The sequence below is a fragment of the Leptonychotes weddellii genome, chromosome 15 (assembly GCF_054177405.1).
Source record: "Leptonychotes weddellii isolate Sample4059 chromosome 15, ASM5417740v2, whole genome shotgun sequence".
Lineage (NCBI taxonomy): Eukaryota > Metazoa > Chordata > Mammalia > Carnivora > Phocidae > Leptonychotes > Leptonychotes weddellii.
In genome coordinates this window covers 32,178,975-32,206,224 of record NC_138383.1, presented here as the reverse complement: position 1 = coordinate 32,206,224, position 27,250 = coordinate 32,178,975, and the positions used below count along the sequence as shown (strand labels likewise).

Genomic DNA, 27,250 nt, shown 5'->3' with positions numbered 1-27,250 from the left:
CCATCGCCATGGCGACCCCAGAGAAGAAGTTCAGCCTTTTCTCAGTTACTTGTACAAGCCCTCTTCTTTCTTTTCCCTGAATATTCTTGACATCTGCTTCCTCATCTTCACCTGCTGCTGTTTGGACCTTTGTGTTCTCTGGCCGGGACCGCTGTGACGATGCCTAAGTGGGTCTCCCTCTGTCCCGCAGGGAGACCATCCTAAAACACAGCTCTGAGCATGTCCCTCCATTGGAAAGTTCAGTGGCTCCCCACCCCTGAAGGACAAAGTCCAAACTCCATAGCCTGGCACCCAAAGTCCCAGCTTCCTTTCTAACCTCATTTCCTATTCCCATTTCTCTCGAAAAGTTCCAGTACCCCTTTCTGGCTGTGCACTAAGTCTGGCCTTTCACAACCAAAAGGCTCCTTGGTGTGTTTTCTAATGAAAAGTGCAGCGGACCCTGGTTTTCCAGCTTCAGCAACATCGAAAACTGGCAGAATCTTTGAAACAACTTTTTTTGGAAAGGTTTCGGAAGTCTTAGATGAAATTCAGAGGCCTCGGTTACCTCCCTCGCCCCTACCCGAGGTGGTTGTGAAGGTGAAGGGGCACAATGTGTGAAGAATTTAGCACAGTGACTGCATACAGTTGGTGCTAGTACATGTGAGCTAAAACACTAATTGTGTCATTCCCCTTTGTCCCCAACCTCTTTAAACAGGATGGGCGGGGACCAATAGGAATTCTCTTGAACTTCCCACTGCAAACCACTGTGGTGTCTTCCCTGGCCTCATCCACCTGCTTTTCTTTGGAAGTCTAGCTCCCCAGATCCAGCAGAGAGCAGGACAGACACATGGTGGTGCCGGGGGGAGGGAGGAAGGTTGCCGAATGATGGACTCCTACCAGGAGAGGCCAGGTTACTTCCCATGGCAGCCCGGCAACGTCCTGCCTGCCAGGATTACTGTTACGAGTTATGAAATTTGTGCTCTCCATAAAGGCACCCGCCAGAGGGACACTGGGGGCTGAAATCCAGCTGGCAATTGGGGTCAAGCCTGGAAGGAAGAGGAGACACCTTTTTCTAACTGGCTCACTCCTAGGGCAGCCTTTTCCTAACTGGTCTGCCCATGGTGGTGGTGGTGGTGGTGTGTGTCGCAACCTGCTCCCCGCCTCACAGTCGCCCTGGACAGGAACACTATTTTTTCCAGATGGGGACACGGAGCTTGACAGAAGCGACGTGACCTGCCCCGAATCCTCAGCGAGGAAGAGTAGAAACCTGGGAAATGGGGTGCAGCCCGGCGGCCCTGTCTCGCCCGGTGCAGCCCGTGCACACTGTCCTTCAGGCGCCTGCGGTTTTTTTGGGGGGGGGTCGGGGGGTGTCGGGTTGTGGACAGCAGTCAGGGTGCCCGGCTCTTCCCCGGGGACAGCGGGCCTGCGCTGACCTCCCCCCTCCCCCCGCCCCGCAGGAGTGAAGACCCCCTTGTGGAAGAAGGAGCCGGCCGAGCCGCCGGCCAGCGAGGCGGAGGCTGCCGCAGAGGAGGGGTCGGGGGAAGAGGAGGACGAGGAGGACGAGGAGGCGGCGGCGGCGAGGCCGCGGGAGCAGAGCGGGGCGGAGGGCGAGGCGCCGAGCCGGGAGGCGGAGGGCGGCGAGGGCCGCGAGCGGGGCTCCGTGTCCTACTGCCCGCTGCGCCAGGAGTCCAGCACCCAGCAGGTGGCGCTGCTGCGGCGCGCGGACAGCGGCTTCTGGGGCTGGCTCGGCCCGTTCGCGCTGCTCGGCGGCCTGGCGGCCCCCGCGGACAGGTAAGGGCGCGCCCCGGTCGGGGGTGGGGGGCAGGGGCGGGCGGCGGGCGCGGGGCCGCGGCGGGAGGGGGCCGCGCGGGGCACTGAGCGTCCCGGGCCCCGCGCAGGAAGCGGAGCCTCCCGGAGCCGCCGTGCGTGCTGGAGACGCGGCGCCGGCCGCCGCGCGCCGGGGGCTGTGCGCGCTGCGAGCTCCTTTTCTGCAAGAAGTGCAGGAACCTGCACAGCCACCCGGCCTACGTGGCGCACTGCCTTCTCGAGCACTCGGATCTGCGGAAGGGGCGGGCTTCGGGGCGCTCGGGGGGCGCGGGGGCCGCCGGGTGCCCCTGAGCGCCCCCGCCGCCAGCCTTTGTGCCCTCTGTCCTCGCCTGACCCCAGCCTCCCCGCCACCACCTCCTCCAGAAGTGCCCCTTCCCAGAGCGCCTCCTCCAAGCCCGCAAGCCGGCCCACGGTCGCCATGGGCCTGCCCACCTGTCACCCAGCGCCCACGCAAGGCTGAGCCCAACGTCACCTGGGGCTCCATGCCTCCATGAGCGCCTCCCGAGGGCTCCCGTCCCGGCGGCACCCAGTGCCTCCCGCCCACCGGACTCGCGCCCCAGGCACAGCCTCACATTCATCTCCGGGGTAGCTCAGGTCCTCTGGCCCAGTGCGCGGAGGCATCGCCTAGAGAAACTAACCCCTGGGCTCCCTCACGGCTGAGAAACCTGCCCCTGCCCCTCCAGTCACTCAATAAAGCCTCTAAGCAAAATGTCAGAGCCTTGAGGTGGGGGCCAGGTGGCTCCGTTGAGGGGGATAAAGACCCTCCTTCGCCTTCCCCGGGGTTCACGTCGGAGGGAAAAGGGCAGGCGGAGCGCCGCCGCCTTCCATCTCCCCCAGGACAGGGTGGAACAGAGCACTTGCATCCAAGGTCAGTCAAAGGCCATTCCCCCGAAAATGAAGGCTGAGGGCCAGGAATGCCCCTGGGGAGCTGAGGGCTTACTCTTGCTAGATCATTCTCCCCTTCCCCTGGAAGCCAGGTCTTGCAGTGTTTGTGCAAATGAGGCACTGGCAGGTGTGGGGGGTGGGGGTGGGGGGAGGACAAGAGAACCAGGTGCTGAAAAGCTGAGACTGGCTGAGGCAGAAGAGAGAGAGGCTGGAGAGCTGGTTCCTTCTCCAGGAATCCCAGCTATTCTTGGCCAGCCATCCAGCTCCTGGAACGCTGCGTGTGTGGCCTGAAGAATGGGGCCATTGTGAGCACGAGGCCTCCCCCAGCCGGCAGGGACCCCAGCGCCTGCAGCAGTGCAGCCCTCCAGAGAGGCCCCCACCCTCTCCCTGCCACCCATGGCTCTCCAGCTTTTTTGCTTTTTCGGGCCACCTCTCCCCATCACGATGACTCACACACAGTCTGTAGTCTTGGCTTGGACGGGAAAGAACATTGTTCCAGCCGCTCCAGCATCCGTGCTCTCACTGGAAACCATGCCAAGGAAGGCTGATGCCTGCTTCCGGGCCCACCAGCTGGGGGCACCACTTTATTCCAGTGGGGCCCAGCAGGCCTGCTTCAGTCTCCCTCTTGCTCTGGGTCCTGACCCCCCACCCCGACCCCCACGGCTCTCTGAGGTTGGAAATCCTTGTACCCAACCCACCCAAGCTTCCTGGAAGTGAGGCTTCTCATTTAAAAAGACACAATTCTCCAAAAACTGAGCCAGGGAGGTCCTGAGGAGAAGGAGACAGTCTTGCAAAGTGGTCCCAACCTCTCCATCGAGTTTTGCATCCTCCCTGGCCGCCCAGTGCTGTTGCCTCATGGACAGGAAGTGCACCTTTAGCAGAAGAAACAAAATCCCTGAGGCTTGGGGAGGAGAGTCCTTTGGGAAAGGGCTGGGGGGTTTGAGACCCTTTTTGGCTTCTCCTTTGACTGATCCCACAAAGATCAGTGTCTTAAGAGCACAAAGCAATTCTCCAGGAAACAAACGCAAACTTTCCTGTCTGGTCTTCTGCAGGGAAGCTCGGAGGCTTCCAAGGCAGGTCCCGTTCCTGGGGCAGGGGACACACGTTGGCCACAAGGGCACCAACAACTCACTAAGGGGTGAATTGTTGCAATTGGTGCATCTTCAGAACAGGGAGCCCCCCGAGTTGGCGTGCCAGCAGCCCATCCAGGGCAGCTCTGCGGCCCAGCGGCCCGAGGCAGTCGCCTGCAGTCTGGCCTGGTCAAGGCGCCAGTAGCGGTCATCTCTGAAGAAGACGATGGAGCCGTCCAGCCGTGGCAGGGCGCCGCTGACCTCCTCGGGGACACCACCCCAGTCCTGCAGGCCTCGCGGGTAGTAGGGCTCCACCTGCAGTCCATCTCGGGCCAGCACATAGTAGTGGGCACCCTTGAAGAGGATGAGTCGGCTCAGAGGCGGGAAGAAGAGGGCCGCGTCAGGGTGGCGGGGTAGGCCCCCTGCCCGGCACAGCTGTGGCGAACCCCACACTGGCTTGGGGCCCCGGAACCTCCAGCATCGGCTCCCTGTAGGGCATCGGGAGAGCCAGGGTGAGCTGGTGGCTCTCACCCTTTGGTCCTCCACCTCACCTGTCCCCCCAGACCTGTGCTCCCCCTCATGTTGGAGCCCAGGGTGGTTAGTATTTGTGATCATCAACATGGATCACACAGTACTAATAATTCGTAGGGAAGATGGTCCCACCGGGACTGTTGTGGCCTAGACTTCCAGCAGGTGTCAGCAGAGGGCAGACAGCACAGCAGGAGCATCCGGGGGAGGTGGGCAGCAGGCCCCCTCCCTGAATGGGCAGTGGACCATAGGGAAGGCCAGTCACCACCATTTCTACACATAGTTCTATGAGGGCAGGAATTTTTGTTTTGTTCACGACTGTATCCCAACACCTCCAATCGTGTCTAGTGCATCCAAGGCACTCAGTATTTGTTGGATGAATGAAAGAAACTATTTACTCACATAATAGACTGCACGCTCCTCGCGACATTATGTTTTAATCCTCCTTCCCCAACAAACCTGAGGGATTATTTTCCCCATTCAAGATAATTCAAGTCCAAGTGACAGGCCCAACCTCGCACAGCCAGGATTCCAAGGAAGCAGGACTTTCCCGCTGGATTCCAGAGCTCAGGAGTGGTCCTCTGCTTCCCTTCTAGACTCTTCTCTGCAGCTCTCCCACCCTCTCTCTCTGGGACAACCTCAACGCCCATGCCCTGCAATCCATCCCTGAAGGAACCTCCTGGTAGAGTTCCCTGGGGCCGCAGGTTCAGAGTGGAATTGATACCCCTCCCCTCTTTTGACCTTGGACAGAACACCTCCCTTCTCTAGGCCTCAATTTTCTCCTCTGCCCCAGGGCTGGTACCTTTGAAGAAGTAGAAGTCCCCACTGTCCAATGACACCGCAGCAGCCTCAATGTGGGGGGGCAGCCCCGCCCACCTTTCCTGTAGTGGGCGTGGCTCTGAGACATTGCCGTCCGCCGCCACCTCCCAGAAGTGGCTTCCTTGAAAAATGTACAGTCGCTGTTGCCCGTCTGTCCGGAGACAAGAGAGTTGAGGAGCGACCATCAGCCTCTCGCCTTCCTTCCAGGGAAGGTGCTTTCCTAGAACCAGCTTCCCAGACTCAGGCGAGAGGCTGTAGCGTGCACAGCTGGGGCAAAGAGAAGGCGCGCAGAAGGAAGCAGTGTTTTGCTTGGCGTGGGCTTGCTACCCCTGCAGAATGCTTGTGGCTTGGGATTTCTGGATTTATTATTCATAACCCCACCTCGTATTCCAGTTCTGGAGACCCCTGGAGATGTGGGGGAGGAAGGAAAAAGGAAGCGAGGCGCAGGTGGGACCATCTTACCTACAGTGATGGCATCGAAGGAAGAGTGGCAATATTTAGGACCCTGGATTTCGGGGCGCCTTCCCTGTGGTCTGTGGGGGTCCCAGGCCTCAAAGTCAGTGAACAGCTTTCCTGGGAGCTGGATGGCCACGGAGCCCCCCTGGGGCTTCCCTTCATGGGGAAGGAGAGAAGAGGGAGAGCACACACACTGGTTGGGGCATGTGTGGAGGGCTCAAGACCTCCCTTCTGGCTCCTTCCATCATGATCTGGTATGGGAGGCAGGGAAGGAGCGTGGCGGGTGGGGGGCTAAGAGTTGTCCCTGGTTGTCGGTATTATTAACCGTAGCACTAAACTCAAAAGTCCTCTCTCCTCCGAAAAGTCTGGGAAAGAGAACCCTACTGAGCTAAAACTGGAGTGGCGGACCACACAAGAGTTGGGCACTAAGAAGAGCAGAAGGTTCTCTTCCCTGAGTCCTGGGCCGCACAGATGGCATGAGGGCAGAGTTCAGGAGCCCAGGCTGCGATAGTTACAGCAATCATAATAATTACATCACCATACTTCACTTATGAGAGTGAGGCAGAGTCCAACAGGCTTAGAATTTGGCACCAGCTCCTGCATCCTGGTCTACAACTTTCTAGCTGTGTGACCTTGGACGTTATCTAACCTCTCTGAGCCCCGTTCTCCCCATCTGTGGACAGACACCTCATGAGTGTGTTAAGTGTCTGGCCCATAGTGTACACTCACGAAATAGCAGCTGTTCGCGTACGTTTCTTAGGCTACAGAAACCTAGGGCCAATAGCCCTGTGAGGTAAGCAGGGCCTCAATGATTATCCCTTTTCTCAGAAGGTAAAACTGAGAGCTCTCCGCGGGGAAATGCTTTGCCCCCGAGCAACTGCTTATCAGGAATGGCACGGTGACTTGAACCCAGGGCTCTGCCCTGCCTACGCACCAGGCACTCTGAGGGAGCCAGCCGTGGCCGGTTGGGAGGCAGCACTGGCCAGTTCATTCTGGAAGGAGCCGGAGTAGGGGGGAAACCTCGGCTGGGCCTACCTCGAGGCAGAGGCCCAGGCTTGGAGGGGAGCAGGCACCAGCGCCAGCGAGGGGGCTAGGCTTGGGGAGAGCAAGCGGAGCAGGAACGAGGGCTGGGACGCGGGAAGAGGTGGGACGGGGGACTGGGTCTGGGTTGATGGGGCAGCGATGGGAGAGGGACCGCCGAGGCCGGGGTCGGGCAGGACTCTGGGGAATCAGAGCGCCAGGGAGGGCGGTGCGCGGGACCTGGTTGGGATGGAGAGGCCACGCACGGGGGGCTTTTTTGGATGTGAGGGGAGCCGCGGCTTCGGGATCGCGAGGGACCGGTGGCGGGGAGGCCGGGTTCCCGCGCTTCCGACGGCGGCTCCTGCTCGCCGCGCGGGCGTGCGGGCCCCGGGGGCGGGCGGGGGCCGGGGGCTCACCATACAGGCCCTGCACGGCCAGCACGTCGTCCCAGCTGAGCAGCGCGTCGCGGCCCAGCCTCTTGTAGTAGGGCGCCATGAGCGCGCGCGGCGCCGGCGAGTGCGGCAGGCCGAGCGTGTGGCCGATCTCGTGCGCCAGCACCACGAACAGGTTGCGCCCGCGGCGGCGGCTCAGGGACCAGCGCTCGTCGCGGTCGAAGTGCGCTTCGCCCCGGCGGGGCAGGAAGGCGTGCGCCAGGGCGCCCCCTGCAGGCGGCGCAGAGGGTCAGGGGAGGCAGCGTGGTGTCCATACAGCGTGGGGCCTAACTGCCTGGGTTTCCGTCCCGGTTTTCCTATTCGCTAGCTGTGTGACTTTGGGCAAGTAGCGCTCCCTCTGATCTGGAATGGGAATGATGATAATGAGCTGCTTCTTCCTCACGGGGTTGCTCTGGGGATTACAGAGGGATATGTGTATACGAGTAGGTTACATATCATATTTCGTGCCTAGGCCATAATGAATGCTACGCAGGAATTATTTTCACAAAGATCTAGGTAGGAATAGGTAGAGTGGTTACCCCAGAGGTCGGCACGATGGGACCTTCTGGATGACGATAATGTCGATTCTTGATCGGCGTGCTGGGTGTGTTTATGGGTATGTATAGTCTCTTTAATAAAAAGTATATCTATTTTTGTGTTCTTGCCTTTCTCTCCTGGGGCCCCTCTGTGGGTCTCTACCTCCTGTAGTAGGAGTGAGCAGGGGGAGTGAACTGGATCAATGAGGTTCCAGCTTGTGGCATGCCCCAGAGGGAGCTTATCAGTTACGCAGTTCCCAGGACCCCAGGCTTCACGATTCACTTTCTGCAGGGGCAGGGGTCAGCCAACGGCTCGGTGATAATGTTGGCCTAGAAGCCTGCTGAGGGCGCTTCCAGCCTTGCCTTCTTGGAGCCCAGGCCAACCGGGACTGACCACCATTAAAGGAGAGCCGCCTGGGGTGCGGAGCGTGGGCCATGTGTGGACCAATACGTGCCTCCTGTTTTGGATATGCCTCGAGCTGTCCGAGCAATGTTAGCCCTTTCCGCTCACTCCTCCCACTAATCCTGGGAGACAGATGGCAGGTTTCAGAGAGAGAACACCTAAACTCAGACAAAGCGCCTGCCCCAAATCAGAGAGCTTTCTCCCAGTCCCGTGCTGTCTTAGCTGCCACACTCCAGCTGAGTACAGGCATGAACATTTCATGTAGATAGCAGGGGTGAAGTGAGTTATATGCAAGAAGACATATATGTGTTACATGTGGATTCTTGAAAAGCTTAGATTTCTCCCAGTCCTAACCTGGGTCCCAGCAGCAGGGCCTAGACGTGGGCTTTGCTCAGAGTGGGCTTGATGCCAAGTAGAGGAGCGCAAGGGAGGTGAGGGCCCAAATTCCCAGGCCACGCAAGGGCTCGAGTCCCCAGCGTGCAGGGGTCTAGTCAGGGCTCCTTTCATCATTAGGGTGGGGGGGGAGGGACGGGGTGGGCGATGCACAGGTAGCCTGCAGTCAGGTTCTGAAGGCCAGTGTTGGGCAGAATAGGAGGAGAGCAGTTTAAATTGCTGCCGCAAGCCTTCAGTTTGGCGGCAAACAGGAGAACTGGCTGGGCTGTGCGAATGCGAAGCCCTTCGGTGGCGGGTAGGGGATAGAATGCCTCTTGCCCTGCGGCAGTGACTGTGGGAGTGGGCGTGGGGAGGGCTGGAGTGGGGTAGTGGTGGCCTCTGGATGTTTTTAGGGTGGTGGTCGGGAGAACACCCACTCTTGGAGAACAGGAGAGGCACAGGCCTGTCTAGAGGCAGAGGACAGATGACGGGACCTCAGAAGCTTCTCCCAGAAAATACTCTGGAATCTACAATGCACTTTCCATGCAGAACCTCATCTGGCCTTCCCTTCAGCCATGTGGCACACAACTGGGCAGAAACCATTGTTCCCATTCTACAGAGGAGGAGACTGAGGGTTCTTTGAAGGTGGATCCAGCTTGGCCAAGGCCAAAGGGAGAGCAAAGGCCCCATTGCCCTCCCCAGACTGCCTCTCCCAGGTGGGTTCCCCTCCTGCCACGTGAGAGAGAGCCTCTGTGTCAGCACCTGGGCCATCAAAGGCGTTGCCCAGCCCGTCGTTGTGGTCCCCTTGGAAGAAGGTGAGGCGGATGTCAGCGGGGACTGTGGCTGGGGCCTCCCAGAATTCCAGCGCCGAGACATTGCTCCACAGTTGGAAGGCGGCGCGCACGGCCCCACGAACGGCCGGCTCCGGGAGGTGCCGTGGCCAGTTCACCAGGCGGTAGGAGAGGTGCTGCTTGTACCACTTGCTGCCTGCCAACCGGAGAGGCCGCGTCGGTCACACCCACCTGCGGAACCCGGGCTGGTCCCCAAGGACCCATGTGAGGCGGAGATAGGCCCTCCTCCAGGCAGTCCCAGATTTGAAGGGGAGTAACACAGCCCTTGTCCTGGGAAGAGCCCGTCTGGCTGGGGAGACACTGCTCTCGAGCTGACAGGTCTACCCTTGTCCCAGAGAGGCCCCAGTCTAGTGGCTTGGCCTGGGGAAGTCCCTCGGGGAGATGTGACCTCTGCCCAGGAAAAGCCCCCAACCTGAAGGACTCTCTGGTCTGAGGTCTTCTTCCTCACAGCCTGGGCTGAGCCTGAAAACCGGTCTGCACCTCTTGCTGGCAGCAAATCCCTACCCCTGCCTACTGGGGCGGGGGGAGAGGAGAGATGGGGCCACTGGGGCCCCAGCTGTGACCCCTTCCTCCTCTCCTCCCCTCACAACCGCCTGCCCTTCCCGTTCCAGTGCCGCAGGACTGCTGCCGACAAGCTACCAAGACCCATTTATTAGAGGTCTTTCCCTGACCCCTGGCCCTCCCCCTCACTTCCTCAGGGACTCTGGAGAGCTCTGAGGTGAAAACAAATAAGAACAAAGGGTGTGTTTTGTCACTCACTGAGATGGAGAGAAATTTTTCCATCTCCACTTAGCTACGAGTTTCTATTCCTTTGCCCAGAACTGCAGTTCCTCCCTTGGACCTAAGAAAGACTCTGGCCTCTTGCCCAAGCCTCAGGTCAACTGAGTCCCCCTGCAGCACACCCAGGACCAGGGTGCTTAGAAGGTCCAGATCCTGAGTTTTTCATGGGCTATTTCTGAGCCTGGCAAGCTCAGGGGCTGAGACTGTGACCCCAGCTGGAAGACTCACAGCTCCCAGGCAGGCCTCATGGGCCCAGGGAGTGCATAGGTTTCGTGTGATCTTTGGGGCCTCAGTTTCCCAAATGGACCAGAATTCCTGAGGTATGGGTGACAAGTAGGCAAGCCTGGCCAGTGGACACAGCCCTCTCTCTCCTTGGAGGAACAATTGAAGGTTCAGACAGCCTGCCCTTTTGCCTCGGGGAAGTCCTTGCCTGAACCAGGGAGGAGGGCTGAAGTCATGGAAGTTTGGCCATCTCCTCATCCGACCTCTCTGCTCTGTTCTGGGGAAATTGAGATCGGGTGAAGGGACCTGCCCAGGGTCACAGAATGAGTGAGTAGCTGAGCTAGGCCCCGAGCCCAGGCCCTGACATCTGACCCAGTGCGCTTTCTACTACACCACACAGGTAAACAGGCACATTTGCTAAGACTCAAGGCTGATAATTTGCCTGAACATGGCTCCCACGGGTCAAAGCAGGGGCTCTGCATGAGCTGAAATTCTCCAGATGGAAGGGAGGGTGCTAGAGAGCTGAGTGCCCTTTCCCTCCCTATTCCCCATGGAAGTGGGGGAGGGGAATGTCTTTTCTCCCACCCTGAGCCAAGCTCCATTCCAGGCAATGCTGCCTTCCCAGGCCTGTTTGGTCTGGCAGCCACCCAACCCCTCCCAACCAGTGACCAACACTCAGGGAGGGAAGGGGGAAGGATTCTTAGGAAGGGAGGGAGACAAGGAAGGCAGAGGGAAGGCCTGGGGTCCAGAGGTGACTTGGAGGGCTCTGGACTGGCTGGCTCTGGGCATTTCCACACCCTGCTGGGGCTGACCGACTCCCAGGCTCTCCCTGCCCACCTTCAAGCTGCTAGAAGTGTGAGGCAGGTCCTTCTGCCTCTTTGCATTAGAGGGGGGCTTCGCTCAATGGGCAAGAAAGGGAAGGTGACAGCTCGCAGGATAAAAATCCTCTGTGAACGTGTGTGTGTGTGTGTGTGTGTGTGTGTGCACGCAGGCTCGTGTGTCTTTGGAGGAGGACAGGGAGGACAAATAGGTACAGGACTGAGAGAAAATGGTTAATTTTCCTTGAGAGGGGTGGTTGGTGTGCCTGCCAAGAAGGAAGAACCCCCCTCCACCCACGACCTACCCTCACCAGCAGCCTGAGCCCTCTCTCCATCCTCTTCCTCTTAGAGGAGCCTGGCCACCTCAGGCCCCATCCTGAACTCTGGCCCAGGCAAGGCTGGATTCTGCAGTGACCTCTAGGCCACAGAAGCACCTGGCAGTGCACCCCCCACGCCCTTGCCCCAAAATCCAAAAGGTAAGAGGGAAAGAAAAGGACATGGGGAGGAGTGGAGACCTAGACACCTGACTCCCAACAGGCAACGGATACTGTGGAAAGAAGCTGGTCGGAATGCCAACACTTCTACTCGCAACCTTACATAGCAAATTATGGAATCTCTCCAAACCTTAGTTTCCTTATTTGCAAAGTGTGGTTGGTAAGACTTACTTGTGGTAAAAATGAGAAGGCAAATGAACTAGAATGTATGGGTGCGGGCATGTGGTGGGTGCTCAGTAAATGCCTACTCTCTTCTCCTTCCTTTTCCACCCCAGATTCACCCCTGGACCCCCTACCCTCCCCCCCAGCTCCTTGGGGGACCGAGGGGGATTGAAAATCTCCCCCGTAAGCACAGAGGGGACCAGACACTTGGAATGAGGTTGCCAGATTTAGCAAATAAAAACATGGAACACCTGGTTAAATTTGAATGTCAGATAAATAACAAAATTTTTCTCTTTTTTTGGTATAAAAGTGAGCACAGAACAATGATTTGTTGTTCACCTGACATCCAAATTTAACTGAACGTCTTATATTTTGTCTGGCAACCCTACCCTGGAACCCAACTTCGTCAAGAGAGCATTTGCCCACAGAGTAGACAGTCACTGGCCTAGAAATCCACATCATTTTTAAAGCCCCCACCCGTGTTCTGGGTTTCTCACATGGGGAATCTCACTCAGTCCTCCCAGTGATGAGAAGGCTTGGCCACACTCTGGCTATGTGGCCCTGGGGAAGTTTCCTAAGCTCTTTGTCCCTTAGTTTGGCTCTCTGTAAAATGAGGATAATGATGGTCCCTATCTCCTAGGGTTGTTATGGGATTACCTGACTTAACCCATTTAGAACTGCACTTGGCACATCATAAATGCTCAGGAAGGGTCAACTGTTAAGAATACATTTTCCAAAGGAAGGCATAGGAAGTGTTCAGTGCCTGCCAAGCACACAGCTCCTTTCTAGGGAAGGTCTTCTCACTCAGTGGGTAAAGGAAGTCGAGCTGCTGTGGTTCAGGTTATGAACAAGAGAGAAAGTCTCCATCTAACCTGAGCCACTGCTGTCTGGACCAGGGATCAGGGTCAGACAGTGACATGGGGCTAGGCTGGTAGGGCAAGGCTACCTGCCTGGGAGATGCCTTAGCTTGAATCTCTGTTCCAAATGGATGCTCCAATTTGAACGGCACCAAATAGGTTCCATCAGCTACCCCCATGAGAAGATGCTGCCAGAAGGTAGTATCTCTGGTGCTCAAGTTGTGCCCTGGATGCCCAGGAGGCATCATCCCAGTTCTCTGTGAGACCACCTCTAGCCTGGAAATGCCACTGCTGAGACTGGGTCTGGGGCCGCCCCACCTTCCACCGCAAGCCCCCTCCCCTTGGTGATCAGGGCCCATCTCTACTTTGCAACCAGAAAGAGCCTATGTCTTAGATGAGGAAATGGAGCAGTGACACACTGCTGAGCCCAGAGCCCCAGCTCCAGGAATGCTGTCCCAGCTCATGCTGCGCCTCTGTTCTACCTCTGTGGTCCAGAAACACAGTGGGATGCAGAACATGTTGACACCAAGGACTTCTCGACCCCAGCATTCGGACCCCATCACTGCCATCCTCCAATAGCTGAGGGGAACACCCACAGCTTCCTTATGGACTAGCGAATGTATGGGTGCGGGTATGTGAACCTTGTGTTCTGTTCATAATGGATATTGTTGCTGCAAGTAGTTAATGCAAATTAAAAGAGACAATGGCCCAAAGTGCTCGCGGTAAATTTGATTATAGATGAAAACCTGACTCAACAACCCCATCTTGTTAGAAATCCTAAAAACTGCAGAAATCAGGTCAGAGAAAATTAGACTTAGTACAAAGAAGATGTTAAAATTACACACAGTAAAACTCGTTATTGATGAAGAATTGACAGAAGAATCAAATCTTCAGAAATCTTAGGTCTGTAACATTTGACCCTGGAAGATTGGATCTGGACAAAAAGGAGGAAGAGGAGGAGAAAGAAAGATAAAACCAAAACCACAAACGGAGAATCACAGCAGCAGGAACCGTGATGTATAAAATGTGCAGTGATGAAATGTCCAGAATAGGCAAATCCATAGAAACAGAAAGCAGATGGGTGCTTGTCAGGAGCTGGGGAGAGGGGGCGGGGAGAGGGGGAGGGGAGTGACCACTAAGGAGCATGGGGTTTCTTCTGGAGGTGATGAAAGTGTTTTGGAATTAGATTATGGTAATGGTTGCACAATTCTGCGAATATACTAAAAAACACTGAGTGGTACACTTCCGATGGGTAAATTTTATGGTATGTGAATTCTATTCCAATAAGGCTGTTAAAAGCGTGCTACAGACAAAATAAAACTGATCGGTAAATCACATCTTTGTTGAATAATTCTTATGATGAAAACAACTTTGGGAAAACATAAAGCAAAACATTGGCAACAGTTTAACTGCCCTGCATAACTAACTGATCAAGGAATTAAGTGGGCTTGATGGGGCTTGCTGTGGAAAACATCGGCATAATGAAAATCCATCCATTTTGGTGTAATTCTGATTTAAATGTCTGTGTTCACAAACATGGCCCTCCACTTGAGGGGTTCTGTTCACCCACTGCTCTCCCCTCTCCTGCCCTAGGGAAGAGGATACCGACAAAGCCCAGTCCGAGGCTAGGCTGGTTTTTTTCTCTGGCCACGGGGCTTCTGGGTGTTGGGAATCCTGGCTTAGATAGATTTCAGCAGGGCTCACCTTGCTTTGCAAAGCGTTTCTTACGCCTCATTTTGGCCCGGCGTCCAGCAAACAGGGCACTGACCCTCTCGGTCCAGGCCACCTGACTGTCTGTGTCTGCCACCCCACAGCGGGGCCGTGTCATCTGGCGCAGGGTGGCAGGGTCTAGCACACCGCTGATGGGCAGCTGAGATACCCTCTGGAACTCCCTGTCAGGAGGAATTGAGATAAAGGACCACAGTGGGAGGGTGGGTGGTGGGGGTGAGGGCAAGGAGTTTCCCTGGAGACAGCAGGAGGCTGGTGGCAGGGTTGGTGGGGGGAGCAATGGAGCATGACCCTTGGACACAGAAGGGAGGCCAGCCATCCAGGAGGCGGGAAGAGGAGACCCAAGCTTGCCCTCTGGCACCCCCAAATCCCCCACATACCTGATGGCATTGCTGAATCTTGCCGCGGTGAGGTCTTTGGGGACCTGCTCACTGAGATATCCATACTTCTCCAGGAATGCCTGGGGGAGAGAGGAGCGTCAGCTTTCCCACGGTGTGGCATCCTTTCCCCTCCCTTGGTCTCCGAGGGTCCGTGACACATGCATCATGCCCAGTCTCACCTTTGTCCCAGTGAAGTCTATGAGCTACAGGAGAAGGAGTCCTGGGACCAAAGCCAGAAGGACGTAGACTCCGTTCCAGGCCACCACTGACTACCTTGATGGTCTTGGGCAAGTCACTCAATATTTCTAAACCTTAGCTTCCTTAATTCTCAAACTGGCCATGGAGTCCCTACCCAGAGTATTTCATGGCATCGTCAGAGATCTAGCAGGGCATGCTGGACAAGTAGAGTTAGGGGCTCTGGAATCACGGTGGCCTGGGTTTAAATCCCAGTTAGGAAGCTATTTCTCTAAACCACAGGTTCCTTATCTGTAAAAGGGACTTAGAAACAGTATATAACTTACAGGTTTTTTTGGTGAAGCTTGATCACAAGTGACTACAAAGCACTTAACACGGTGCCTGTCACCTAGGAGGGGCTCCATACAGAGCAGCTTTTATAAATATAAATATGCACTCAGCTCTGCTCCTGAAACATCTCCCCTGTCTAGGGAGTTACCCTGTATTGATCAGAAGTTGGGCTGGTCACCCGCAGGCTCTGCCATGTCTGGCTTGGGAATTAATTATCTTTCTATTCTGGTTTCTTCCTAAACAATTCACCTCCTCCCCAAAGCAGGTATGTTTAAGGCCCTATGAACAACAAATGCACTTGCCCTCAACTCTATGGTTTGTATAAAAACTTGGCTCCTTAGAAAAGTAATTTTTGGGGTGGTGCCTGGGTGGCTCAGTTGGTTAAGCATCTGCCTTTGGCTCAGATCATGATCCCGGGGTCCTGGGACCAAGCCCCACATCGGGCTCCCTGCTCAGTGGGGACCCTGCTTCTCCCTCTGCCTGTCATTCCCTCTGCTTGTGCTCTCTCTCTGACAAATAAATAAATAAAATCTTAAAAAAAAATAGCGTTAAAGTAGTTTTGGGGGGAAGCTGGCTGGCTCAGTTGGAGGAGCATGTGGCTCTTGATCTCAGGGTTCTGAGTTCGAGCCCCACATTAGGTGTCGAGATTACGTAAATAAATAAATAAATCTTAAAAAAAAAAGTAACTTTTGAATTAGAAACCTGCAACTTCCTCTTTTCATTCACTCATTTGTTAATTCATACAATGTACGAGGTACACTGTCAGGTCCAGTGACCAACAAGACTTGTGGATAGAGACAGACAGTAGTAACACAGATAACAAGTGAAGGAGACAGTTTGGATGCTATAAAGAAAAGAAACTGGGTGATGTGATTGAGAATAACTTTTTAAAAAAATATTTTATTTATTTGACAGAGAGAGACACAGCGAGAGAGGGAACACAAGCAGGGGGAGTGGGAGAGGGAGAAGCAGGCTTCCCGTGGAGCAGGGAGCCCGATGCGGGGCTCGATCCCAGGACCCTGGGACTATGACCCGAACCGAAGGCAGATGCTTAACGACTGAGCCACCCAGGTGCCCCGATTGAGAATAACTTAGTGAGAAACTTTCCACCAGGGAGGTCAGGGCAGGACCCTCTGCAGAGCTGATATTTGATGTGAGTCGTGAAGAGTGAGAAGTAGCTGGCCATGCAGTGAGGTGGGAAAGACTGTTCCAGGCAGAGGAGGAGCGAACGCAGAGCCCTGGGCTAGGAACCGTGGTGATGTGTCTGAGGGACAGAGGAAGGCTAGAGCACAGTGAGTGTGAAGAAGCAGGACATGTGATGAAGCCACAGGGAGAGAGGCAGGACTGCCACCCAGGGTAGGAAAGGGGAGTTTTAGCTGAGTCCTGATTCAGGTGGGTTAATTGTGAGGACTGAAAGAAAGAGGAATCCGGGATGGCTCCTCAATGTTCGCCTTGGATGGTGAAGCTAGAGACAGCATAAGGAAACAAGAGGCGGGCCAGATGGGCGTGGATGCAAGTAAGATCCACGCGGTGATGTCAAGTGGCATTAGTTGTAGGATCCCAGAACTCAAGGGAGAAGCCAGAATCTTCCAGCGTGTGGATGATGTGATGGCGGTGGACCTGGGTGTCATCCCCTGAGGAAGTTACTGTAACTGGAGAACATCTCATGGCCCAAATGCCTTTTTGCCACCACGTGCCCTCACACACCTGGAAGCTGCTCTCTCCGTGACCACGTGTGTGGAGGCCAGTGGTGAGAAGCGTGCAACTCATCGTCCCTACCTATCACCAGCCCTACCCTTCGGGGAAACCATGCACTTGGCTCCCTGCTTGCCCTTGTCCCTGAGAAAGCCTCATCGATGGATTAAAAGAAATGTCACCTCGGCTGCTTAATTCCTATACAGACACACATCGTCTCTCCTTGTTTAGGCCTCCTGGCTGTGTTACCTATATGGAAATAATTTTCTGTCTTCCTTGTTCTCTTACTCACTTTCCTTTGCTGCATTTCTTGAATCAACACCAATCACAGCTGCTGCCTCGAGGAAAAGGTGCAAATTGAGAACAAAAACTAGACACGAAGAGCCAGGATGGGCAAGCTCCCAAGCCTTTGCAAGTATCCAGTCTTGGCTTTGTGAATTTCATTATATCTGCCCTCAGCGGCTTCCACATCCTCTTCTCAATAAAGCCACTTTCCATAAGGAACCCTTATTCTGGACAACAGACCACTTCCCAACTCCATTTCATTATTTTTCTACACTAATTTATTCGTATTTCAGTACTATTTTCTTTTTTCCCTTTCCAAATGTGCACTATTTTGGGATGCATAATGGATTAAAGGAGTTCTAGTGGCTTAATCTGGAAGACCATTTATTGCCCAAAATAGTATGGCATCATGGAATAGCCACTGGGCTTGGAATCAAGAATCTGTTCCCAACCCTGACTCTGGGTGGCCAGAGACAAATTACTTAGCATCTCTGAGCCTTCCGTTTCTTCACCTGCAATGTGAAAACAAGAATAACCCCCACAGGATTCTCAGAAGGATTTTTTTTTTAAAGATTTTATTTATTTATTTATTGTTTATTTATTTATTTATTTATTTATCAGTCAGAGAGAGAGAGAGCGCGCACGCACAAGCAGGGGGAATGGCAGGCAGAGGGAGAAGCAGACTCCCTGATGAGCGAGGAGCCCAATGTAGGACTCAATCCCAGGACCCTAGGATCATGACCTGAGCCAAAGGTGGATGCTTAACCATTGAGCCACCCAGGCGCCCCAATTCTCAGAAGGATTAAGTAAAGCAATGCCTATCAGCATACATAGTAAATAATAAACAGTTGATCTAGTTGATTTACCTTAGTAGAAAAATTAACAGACTTTTGGAAGGCAACCCGTCTATAAGACGGGAACTGCTCGGAACAAGGCAGTTAGAGCTCTGTTCTCAATTCAGGTGCTCTATCTTAGACTTGCCCCGCCCCAGCCAAGTGCCTGATTCTCTTCCTTGTCTCCTCCCCTTCCCTTGGTGAGGATGGATAGAGTGGCTTTCTAAAGGAAGTCGGAAACTCAGTGTCCCCTTTGAAGCCGATTTGCTGAGTGACTTGGGAGAGACCGGGTCACAGGCTAACAGGCTGGCACTCCCTGTGCTCCTCCCCCCAAACCCACCCAGCCCTTATCAGAAAGTTGGCTCCGGTTCTGGAACTATGAAGCCTTGGACAGAGCAGAAGGGAGGGGATACTGACTAGTGGCGTCTCCTGTTTCCTGGCTGGGCTGCCGTGTCTGGTACTTTGGCAGGCAAGGTGGACTGGAGGGCAGGATGAGGGTGGAGGCCTTTTTTAGGGGTCCATCAGAGGGGAAATCCTGGGCCTCTCTTCCTGACTGGTCTCTGGCACCCTGTGGGTTGTAAGGCAGGGCCGAATTCCCAGGAGGCAGTATGAGCACGTGAGAATGAGAAAAATAAATTTTAAGAATTTGACATTTTATATTTCCACAAAAGCCCTGAAGTATTTTTTTAAGATTTTATTTGAATAAATGAATATTTTAGAGAGAGAGAGAGAGAGAGAGATCGCACAAGGTGGGGGGGGGAGGGGCAGAGGGAGAGGGACAAGCAAACTCCCTGCTGAGCAGAAAGCCCGATGCGGGACTCGATCCCAGGACCCTGGGATCATGACCTGAGCTGAAGGCAGATGCTTAACCGACTGAGCCACCCAGGTGGCCTGCACTGAAGTATTATAATAGCAATTATCAGAACTTAAGGATTCCCTTACACTTATTTTTAATATGAACATTTGTATTTTAATATGAAGACTTTAAAATTACGTATAGGAAGAGGCCCTTCATATCCTCAGTGCTGAGTGCCCTGAAGTTCTGTTGAGTGGAGGCAGAACCACACCCTCGGCTCCTGCAGCTGTCCCTAACCCTCTTCGGTGAGCCCATTTGCCAAGCCTCAGTTGCCCCTGCAAAGGTTACAGAAGTGCCCTGTCTGCATGGGGGAAAGAGCAGAGGTGGGGGGCTGGTGACACGTGGTAAAGGGATCCCAGAAAGAGACACAGGACTAGGAGGTAGAACTCCTGTTCTCATTCCAGCTCGACAACTAACGCCTTGGAGGAGTCATTTCCCTTCCAGGCTGGAGCTTCCCCAGGGCTTGTCCTGTGTTCTCTTAGGGACCCCCTGAGCTCTACCTGGGGTCACCCCCACTGCCCTGCATGGAGGCCATGTCCTGGCTGCTCCTCTCTGCCTTGCGGTTCCAAACACCAGGTTTTCTCTTTGCCCCGTTCTCCACCCATCCTCTCTCCTGTGGAGCCCAAGGCTTAAGCTGAGTGGAGAGGAAGCTGGAGGACCGTGCCCCTTCTGTGATTCACCCTGCTCAGGCCTAAATCTTGTGACAACCTGCCTCACCCACTTGGTCAGGGCTGGGGCCACTTCCCTGGGGAGTCGCCTCTGAAAAGTTCTGGGAGTGGCTGTGGTGTCTGAGTAAAATGAAAACGGTTCTCCCTGCGACCCAGAAAGCTGAGTGGGATTAGAACTCTGGGGGTTCTAGTCCCGCATCTGTCTTGACTTGCCATGGGAGGGTATATAGAGCCCAGCCCATTTAGTGCCCGAGGGATGGGGAAATTTCTGGCCATTTCTGAGCAGGGCAAGACTAGCAATGAGGTGTAGCAAAATAAATTGAGGCCTGAGTCAAGAACTCTGAGTCACTGGCCTGGCAGAGCAAGAGCCCTGGGCTGTGTCTTGTTTTACTCCTATGCTACTAAGAACTGTGTGTTCTTAGGCAAGTTCTGTCCCTCTCTGTGCCTCTGTTTATTTCTTTTCTTTCTTTCTTTTTAAAAATATTTTATTTATTTATTTGAGAGAAAGTGAGCATGAGTGAGGGGAGGGGCAGAGAGAGAAGGAGAAGCAGAATTCCCACTGAGCAGGGAGCCCGATGACAGATGACACAGGGCTCCATCCCAGGACCCTGAGATCATGACCTGAGCAGAAGGCAGACGCTTAACCAACTGAGCCACCCAGGCGCACCTGGGCCTCCATTTCTTCTTCCATAAAATGAAAGGGTTGGATTAGAGCTAAAATGTACTCCAGCTTCATCTATTATCATAGCCTTGCCTCTGCAACTGATTAGCTGTGTGAGCTATAACAAAGTACTTAACCTCTCTGTGCCTCAAGGTGTGACATACAGGTAAGAACGCCTTAGCTTTCTCACAGGAGTGCCGTGAAAATCCAGTAAGAAGATAAGATACCCTGGGGAAGCTTTATGACGGTTGTCCCATTAAAAAGCTATAGTCACAGAGCTTTATTGCCGGAAAGGAATTTTGTTAGGTAAGTCTGGGAAGGGCAGCTCTCAGTCTTATGTCTCCAGAGTGCCTGTGACATCCTCCATTATCAAAGAACTGCAGGAGCAAAACTGAGAGAGAAAATCTCCAGCAGACTCCCCCATGAGCTGACGCGGAGCCTGACACGGGGCTCGATCTCACCACCCTGAGATCATGACGTGAGCTGAAATCAAGAGTTGGATGCAGGGGCACTGGGTGGCTCAGTCGGTTAAGCGTCTACGTTTGGCTCAGGTCATGATCCCAGGGTCCTGGGATCGAGTCCCATGTCGGGTTCCCTGCTCAGTGGGGAGTCTGTTTCTTTCTCTCTCTCTCTCTCTCTCCCTCTACCCTTCCACCCCTGCTCATTCTCTCTCTCTCAAATAAATAAATAAAATCTAAAAAAAAAAAAAAGAGTTGGATGCATAACCTACTGAGGCACCCAGGCGCCTGAGACCAAGAATTTTTCAATTGCAAAATGGCAAGATCACTCAAAAACCATGTTGCTTTACCTATGGCTTATTCCATCTCATGTTACATTTCATTATGATTATAATCTTTCCATAGTGACTCTATGTGATTGTCTTTGTCATTCAATACATCTTGAGCGCTATTAGCCAAGTCAAGATGCAAGGGATGATAGTTGGTGTTCTGCCTTGGCGTGTTCTATATATAAAAATATGTTTCTGGTAATCAGGAACACAGCGAGTCCTTGACTAGTATAGATCTTTTAAGAGTCTGGCACCTTTGAACTTCACAATGACCTTGCAAGAACATAGGCAGGATGGGTGTTGCTAATCCCATGTTAAAGATGAGGAAAGTAAGTCTCAGGAGAGCGAGCAGTGTCTTGCTAAAGGATCCTAAGTGAGCAACAGAACCAGTACTCGAGTTCAAATTTCCTGACATCTATTCCTGATGTCATATTTTACATTCAAACAAGTGACTCAGAGGCTTTAAACTGAAGGCACAGGGGCCAGCCTGCTCTCTCTACTGGGGAGATCATTCTCAAATGAGAAAAAGGTAAAACAGGGGATGTTTCTAGCTGGATTCCTTCTGTCTCCTCTGTAAGCAGGTCCAGGGCCAGAGCAGAGGAAAGAAGCTGCTTAGGTGGTGGACTCTGGCTTTCAGTAGAGGCTGGGCTCACATCTCTCTTCACACCCCAAACAGGTCATCTGACAAGCCACAGGTATTTAACGGGACTCAGGCATGTTCCTTTTGCTCTCTGGCTCCTGGGTTCTACTGAAAGCCCCGGGACAGTGGGACCAGCTAGGACCCTTTCCCTTTATTGGGGAAAAATGCCTCCCCTTCCCTCTGTCTGACTCCCTTTAACTTCTCCTCCTTTCCCTTGTTCCTAGTCTCATATTCACAAAGTTCTGTCTGGGTGTAGCCTAGATACCTCTTGCTGTAATTACCCCCTTTTATTTTTTGTCCTTAAGGAAGTTGGAAAAGATCAGCGGGTCAGTCTCCGTCCAGACCCCTCTTGTACTTTTTCTAATGCCAAATAATCATACTGTATGGACCCATGGTCCTCACTACACTTGCAGGGCTAAATTTAGGGCACAAAATAATGCCCTAACCAAGGCCGGATTTAGGGAGAGTTGTCCACCTGTCTCGCTACTATAGTCCTGTTTCCACTACCCAGCTTTTGCTAGATCCCTTAGTTTTCAAACTGATTTGACAACTGCTTTTCCACCAGCTCATGGTCCTCTGGGACCTTCCAGAGCCCCTTCTGCACTTCTATTCACCCTGTACCCGTGAGTCACTGCACTCAGCTCTTGGGAACAGCATTCACACCCGGGCTTCTGGGTTTCTGACTCACAAAAGTAAAATGGATGGCTCTGGGGTATGAGAAACAGACACTGCATCTGTGGGTGGATACTCCACAGAAGCTGCAACATTTCCCTGGAGAGACGAACTGGCCAGTTCCTTGTACTCGCACACTGAGAGCAGCTGTGCAGATCTGCGTAGACTACTGAATGGAAGGTAGGTCCTGGACATACCACCTGGGTGTTTAAAGAAGGTCCAGGGGAAGCACAGTAGGTAGATCCCTTGGGACAGTCCGTGTCACCCAAATACAAGATAGGGCCTGACTGCGAATGGGAGGGGGGCCTAGGTGATGATGTCATTCATTAACTCTCAATCTTGCAACTCAGCAGTGGAGGCCCTTCCTACTCACTAGTGTCATGAGCAGTCCTAGTTTTCCCAAGTGGGCAACAATGAACTTGTTCATAATGCAGCTTTGTAAGCGGTCAGTCTCCTCCCCGGCAAAGCCCACTTTGGAAAATGCTCAACTTTATTATTTTGTATGCCTGCAAGGGACACACACAGGCACAGGGATACACACAGAGACCTGGGAACACAGACACATGCAGACAGACAGACACGGACACCCAGGCAGATGAAACGTACGCACGCACACAGGCACGGGCATACAAACACACCAAAGCCAAAGAATGTTAGCACGAAGAGAGTCATTTAAGGAGCTTGGCTCCCTTACTCATAGAGGAGGAAGTCCTCCTGCTGCAGTGAGGGGACTAGCTCAAGATCACACAGCTTGTTTTTATGATTTCTTTACTTCTCTGTCCTGAACTCTGAACTTTGTCCACGAGCTCTGCGGGAGTGCTATGCTTTGCTTAGGGTCTAGCTCTCTGCGCCCCAGTCAGGGAATTAGACCTGAGCAAAGAGCCGGGGTGATCATGGGGCTCACTTTGTGTGGTTCTCTTCTGTGGATGGTTGTATTTCCCCAAATGACCACAATAATACCTCCCATTCCCATGCTCTTCTTACAGTGACTTCATGCTCCTGCCACCAACTGTAGGGTCTGCGTTCCCTCCCCTTGACCTGGAGCTTGTGACTGCTCCAGGCAATGGGGTACAGCAGAAGCAATGCTACGAAACTTCCTCATCTCACTTATGAAGAGGATAGGGCTTCTGCTTGCCCTCTCTCTCACCCTATCGCTCTCTCTTGGAATCCTCATCCTGGAGACTCAACCACCATGTTTGGGCCCAAACTAGCCCACCTGGAGAAACCATGTGGAAAGGCCCACGGGAGAGAATGGGGGCCCCCAGCTGACAGCCAGATAGGTGAGTAAAGAGCTTTTAGATGATTCCATCCCCGGACATTGTAGAGCAGAGACAAGGTGCCCTCATGCGCCCTGTTTGAAATTCTGACCCACAGTATCTATGAACATAATACATGTTTGTTTTACCTCACTAAGTTCTGGGGTAATTTATAATGTTGCCATAGTAACGGCAACACCATCTCTTAGGAATGATAGCTCTGTGTCGCCTGTTGTCCAATGCTGAAAATAGTTGCCTTACGTATTTTGTCCTGTGCTATTGTTCTAGGAGAGCTAGTCACTGAGCCAGTACTTTATTTCTTTTATTTTTTACAGATTTTTATTTATTTATTTGTTTGAGAGAGAATGAGCATGAGAGGGGAGAGGGGCAGAGAGACAAGCAGACTGAGCCGGGCTCGATCCCAAGATCCCGAGATCATGACCTGAGCTGAAGTCAGATGCTTAACTGACTGAGCCACCCAGGTGCCCTGACCAAGCCAGGACTTTAATCTGAAGCTGTTCTCTAAAATAATGATAAAGATAATAACAAGAATATTAAGAGCAGCTTCCTTTTATAGATTATTTTCTATGTACTAGAGCACTGTGCTGAGCATTTTACATACATTATCTCAATGAAACCGCACAGTCTTATGAAATAGGCATTATTAACCTCCATTGTACGGAGAAGAAAACTGAGGTTCAGAGAGATTAAATGATTCACTTATGGTTTGCACACACGTCTGTCTGACACTGAAGCTCATGCAATTGACCATTTAAAGAAGCACATATAGACATACTAACACCCCCGATTTGCATATATATTCATACCTATGTACATGCATAGGCATATAGAGACACATACACATTTCCAGAGTTTTTAATACTTTTAAAATATTTCTTGTTCTCAGAGCTAAAAATCCCCTTCCCCCAATTATGTTAAATAGACTGCAAGAGACTCAATCTGCTTAGTATTATGCTTCCCAAGCACACCCCAAGATAAAATTCTCTCCATCTGGGGCCACCACAGGCATGGGCGGCAGAGATATTGTCTCTGTTCTCCTGCCAAGGATTGCCTGGGACCCGGACTTGGGGGGAGGTGGGGCGGGACTCTTAATAGGACTTGGCTTGGTAGACGGAAGCCTTCTCCTGGGGCCATGAGGACCATGCACTTGATGTTGTAAGATTCTAAATTCAGTGAAACAGAGTGATTCCCAAATGTGCAAAAGCAGAGAGCAGAAAACAAGAGACCAGTGCCTGGAAGGGGAGAGTGTGGCCCCCATTGTTGAAACACGGTCATTTCCAAATATTCCAGAATAGTGGTGGGAGCTGGCTGCTGGAAGGAAGAGCCCTTCAGTGGGGGCTTCTTCATTCTAGAGGTTTCTTAGATTCAGCATGCCTCTTCTAGGGAAGGGGAATGGGAGGGTACTGAGAAGTTCTGGACTGGCAGTTTTAGGGCCGGAATGAAACACTTAGGGAGCAAGAGTCTCAGGGCCGAGCACTGGGCTCAGGAATTTAGAACTCCTTAAAATAGTGGAGACCCCAGTCCTAATCTTGAGAATAGATAAGAACACAGAGATGCTTCTTTGGGGGAAGAAAGAAGTGATACGTATTATTACAATCATCTTTATCTGGAAAATAGATACCCCAAGTGGATCCCCACCCCTGCCTCCAAAGACCTCACCTTGTGCAAACTACAGCAAGCAGCTGAGTCCCGAGGAGGGGAGTCAAACCAAGACCCTCCACCTCCCTGCCTCCTTTCTCAAGTTCAGTCCTGAAGCACTGTTCCAAAGCTCCTTAGAAGCAGTTCTTGAGACTATAATACTCTTACCCATTTTACAGGTTAAGAAATTAGTCCCGAGCTTGGACACTGCCTTGCTCAAGCTGGTCAGTGGCAGCACCAGCCCAGTGCTGTCTCCTGTGTCCGGGGCAGTCTGTGGTATCCTCTCCACCTCACCAATCTAGGGGGCTCCGCAGCCTCTGGGAAGGCTCGGGACATCGGATGAATGAACTGCCAAGTCTCCGCATCCTAGGCGGTGAGGAACAGTAGGTCTGCGCCCAACTGGGGTGCAGGGGCTACCTCTCTCTCAGCTGTTGCCCGCCTGTCCCATCTTGTCGCTCCCTCCTCCCCCCCCTCCCCGCCTTGTCCGGGAAAATCAATGCAAATCTGTGTGCCTGTGTGGTCCCAGCACTGGCACGGGGGAGAATGCTCCCGAGGCTCTTTGTGTGCGGACGGGGAGAGGGTAACGCAGATCGCCGGCTCAGATGAGCCGGCTGGGTGGCCTGACCGCAAAGTTCTGGAGGGTCTCCAGCACGCGGCCCCCACTCCGCCCGCCGCGCATCCTTTACCTCCGCCTCCCTGCGCAGCTCCTGGCCTCGGCGCTCGGAGAGCTGGGCGTCCAGGCCGCCCCACAGCAGCAGCGGCAGGGCGCGCAGCAGGAGGCCGACACGCGCCGCCATCTCGCCGCCGCTCCCGCCACCCGGGCGCGGGCGCGTGGGGAGCCCCTGGGCGCCGGGCTGCCGGAGGCGGTCAGCGGCGCCCTGGGCCTCGCGGATGCTCCAGCTCTGCGCCGCCCCTCCGCGGAGCGGGAAGGGCCGGGGGGGCTCGCGGGTGCCCCGGCTCCGGGCGCAGGGCCGCCCCTCTGGGAGCTTCGCCGGGAGCCGGCCCGAGGTAGTGCAGCCCGGGCAGTGCCTGCCCGCGGGTCGTCGGCCGCGGGACCGGGAAGGCGAGGGAGGAAGGGAGGGAGGAGGGGCGGGGGCCGGGCACTCCGGCCCCACCCACTCCGCTCCGCCGCTGGAACACGCCGCAGTCCCGGAGCCTCTTCCGCAGGCTGCACAGCCTGGCCGGGTGCCCGCCGCCGCCCTACCCACCCGTTCTCTCCGCCAACCACCTCCAGTTGATCCGGATCTCTCCCGGGAGGGCGGGGGAAGAAGGGTCTCCTGGAGATTGTAGCATCTTAAGACTTCGATCAAGGAGGGTCCTGGCCTGCCTGAGGGTCACATTATTTCAGCCAGGCTGGCAGGGGGCGAGGCCCTGGGCTATGAAAGAAGGAGCCCCGGGCTGGGGTCAGAAGACTGGGGCTTGAGTTCCAGATCTGCTCCTTTGCTAGCCGTGTGAATCCTGTCTCCATTACTTGCCGGCTGTGCGGTCTTGAGCAAGTCACTCACCCTCTCTGAACATATTTTCTCATCAGTAAATGTCGATAATAAGAATACTAATGTCATGTGGTTGTAGGGAGCATTTAATGAGAGAATAATGTCTCTAAGTAACTGAGCACTGTACCTGACATCGCGCAGTACGCAATTAATAAGTGGTAGGCTGCCGCTTTGTGACTTTTGGCAAAGGATTTAACGACTTCGAGCGTCAGGTTCTTCCTCAATAAAATGAGAGCAAATGATATTTAGTTCCCAGAGTTGCATGGAGATTAAAAGAGAAACTGAGGGCAAAGTGCTTGGCTTAATGTATTCCACACAGTCCGTAGCAAAGGTGGAGTGAAACGATTTACGTGAGAGCCTTCGGTAAACTCGCACTGAGCAAAAGTCAACTGTTTTCATTATCTGCCTTGGTCACTGCGAGCAGGGTGCTGTCTCTCTTCTGGTCTAATCTGTGCTAATCTGTGAAATGCAAATGGCACAATGGCACAATGATACCGACCTCCCTCCGGGGGACTCGCGAGGATTCCATGAGTTGATACGCGTAAAGTAATTTGGAATGTCTAAAGTGCTAAGCAAATGTATTGCAGTGTTCTTATCCTAAG

General features: G+C 53.6%; 2 protein-coding genes across 3 annotated transcripts; one reads left to right on the top strand and one right to left on the bottom strand.

Annotated features, from left to right (window-relative positions):
• Positions 1–475: 475 nt before the first annotated feature.
• Positions 476–26,246, bottom strand: MMP28 (matrix metallopeptidase 28). 2 transcript variants are annotated; one of them, XM_081805346.1, is made up of 8 exons: positions 25,842–26,246; positions 14,619–14,698; positions 14,215–14,402; positions 9,089–9,313; positions 7,001–7,246; positions 5,571–5,720; positions 5,092–5,259; positions 476–4,115 (listed from the first exon to the last, which is right to left on the bottom strand). In XM_081805346.1, exons 1-8 carry the CDS (start codon positions 25,950–25,952, stop codon positions 3,970–3,972), a joined length of 1,314 nt encoding a protein of 437 aa, XP_081661472.1. In that variant the 5' UTR covers positions 25,953–26,246; the 3' UTR covers positions 476–3,969. The 2 variants fall into 2 exon arrangements, with proteins under 2 accessions (XP_081661472.1, XP_081661471.1); XM_081805345.1 differs by having other exon boundaries at positions 476–4,249; positions 25,842–26,244.
• Positions 1,427–2,097, top strand: C15H17orf50 (chromosome 15 C17orf50 homolog; the record flags this gene model as incomplete). The annotated part of the gene is made up of 2 exons (XM_081805347.1): positions 1,427–1,770; positions 1,878–2,097. Coding segments are annotated over 2 exons (564 nt in total), but the record flags the coding sequence as incomplete, so codon positions are not given.
• Positions 26,247–27,250: the final 1,004 nt, after the last annotated feature.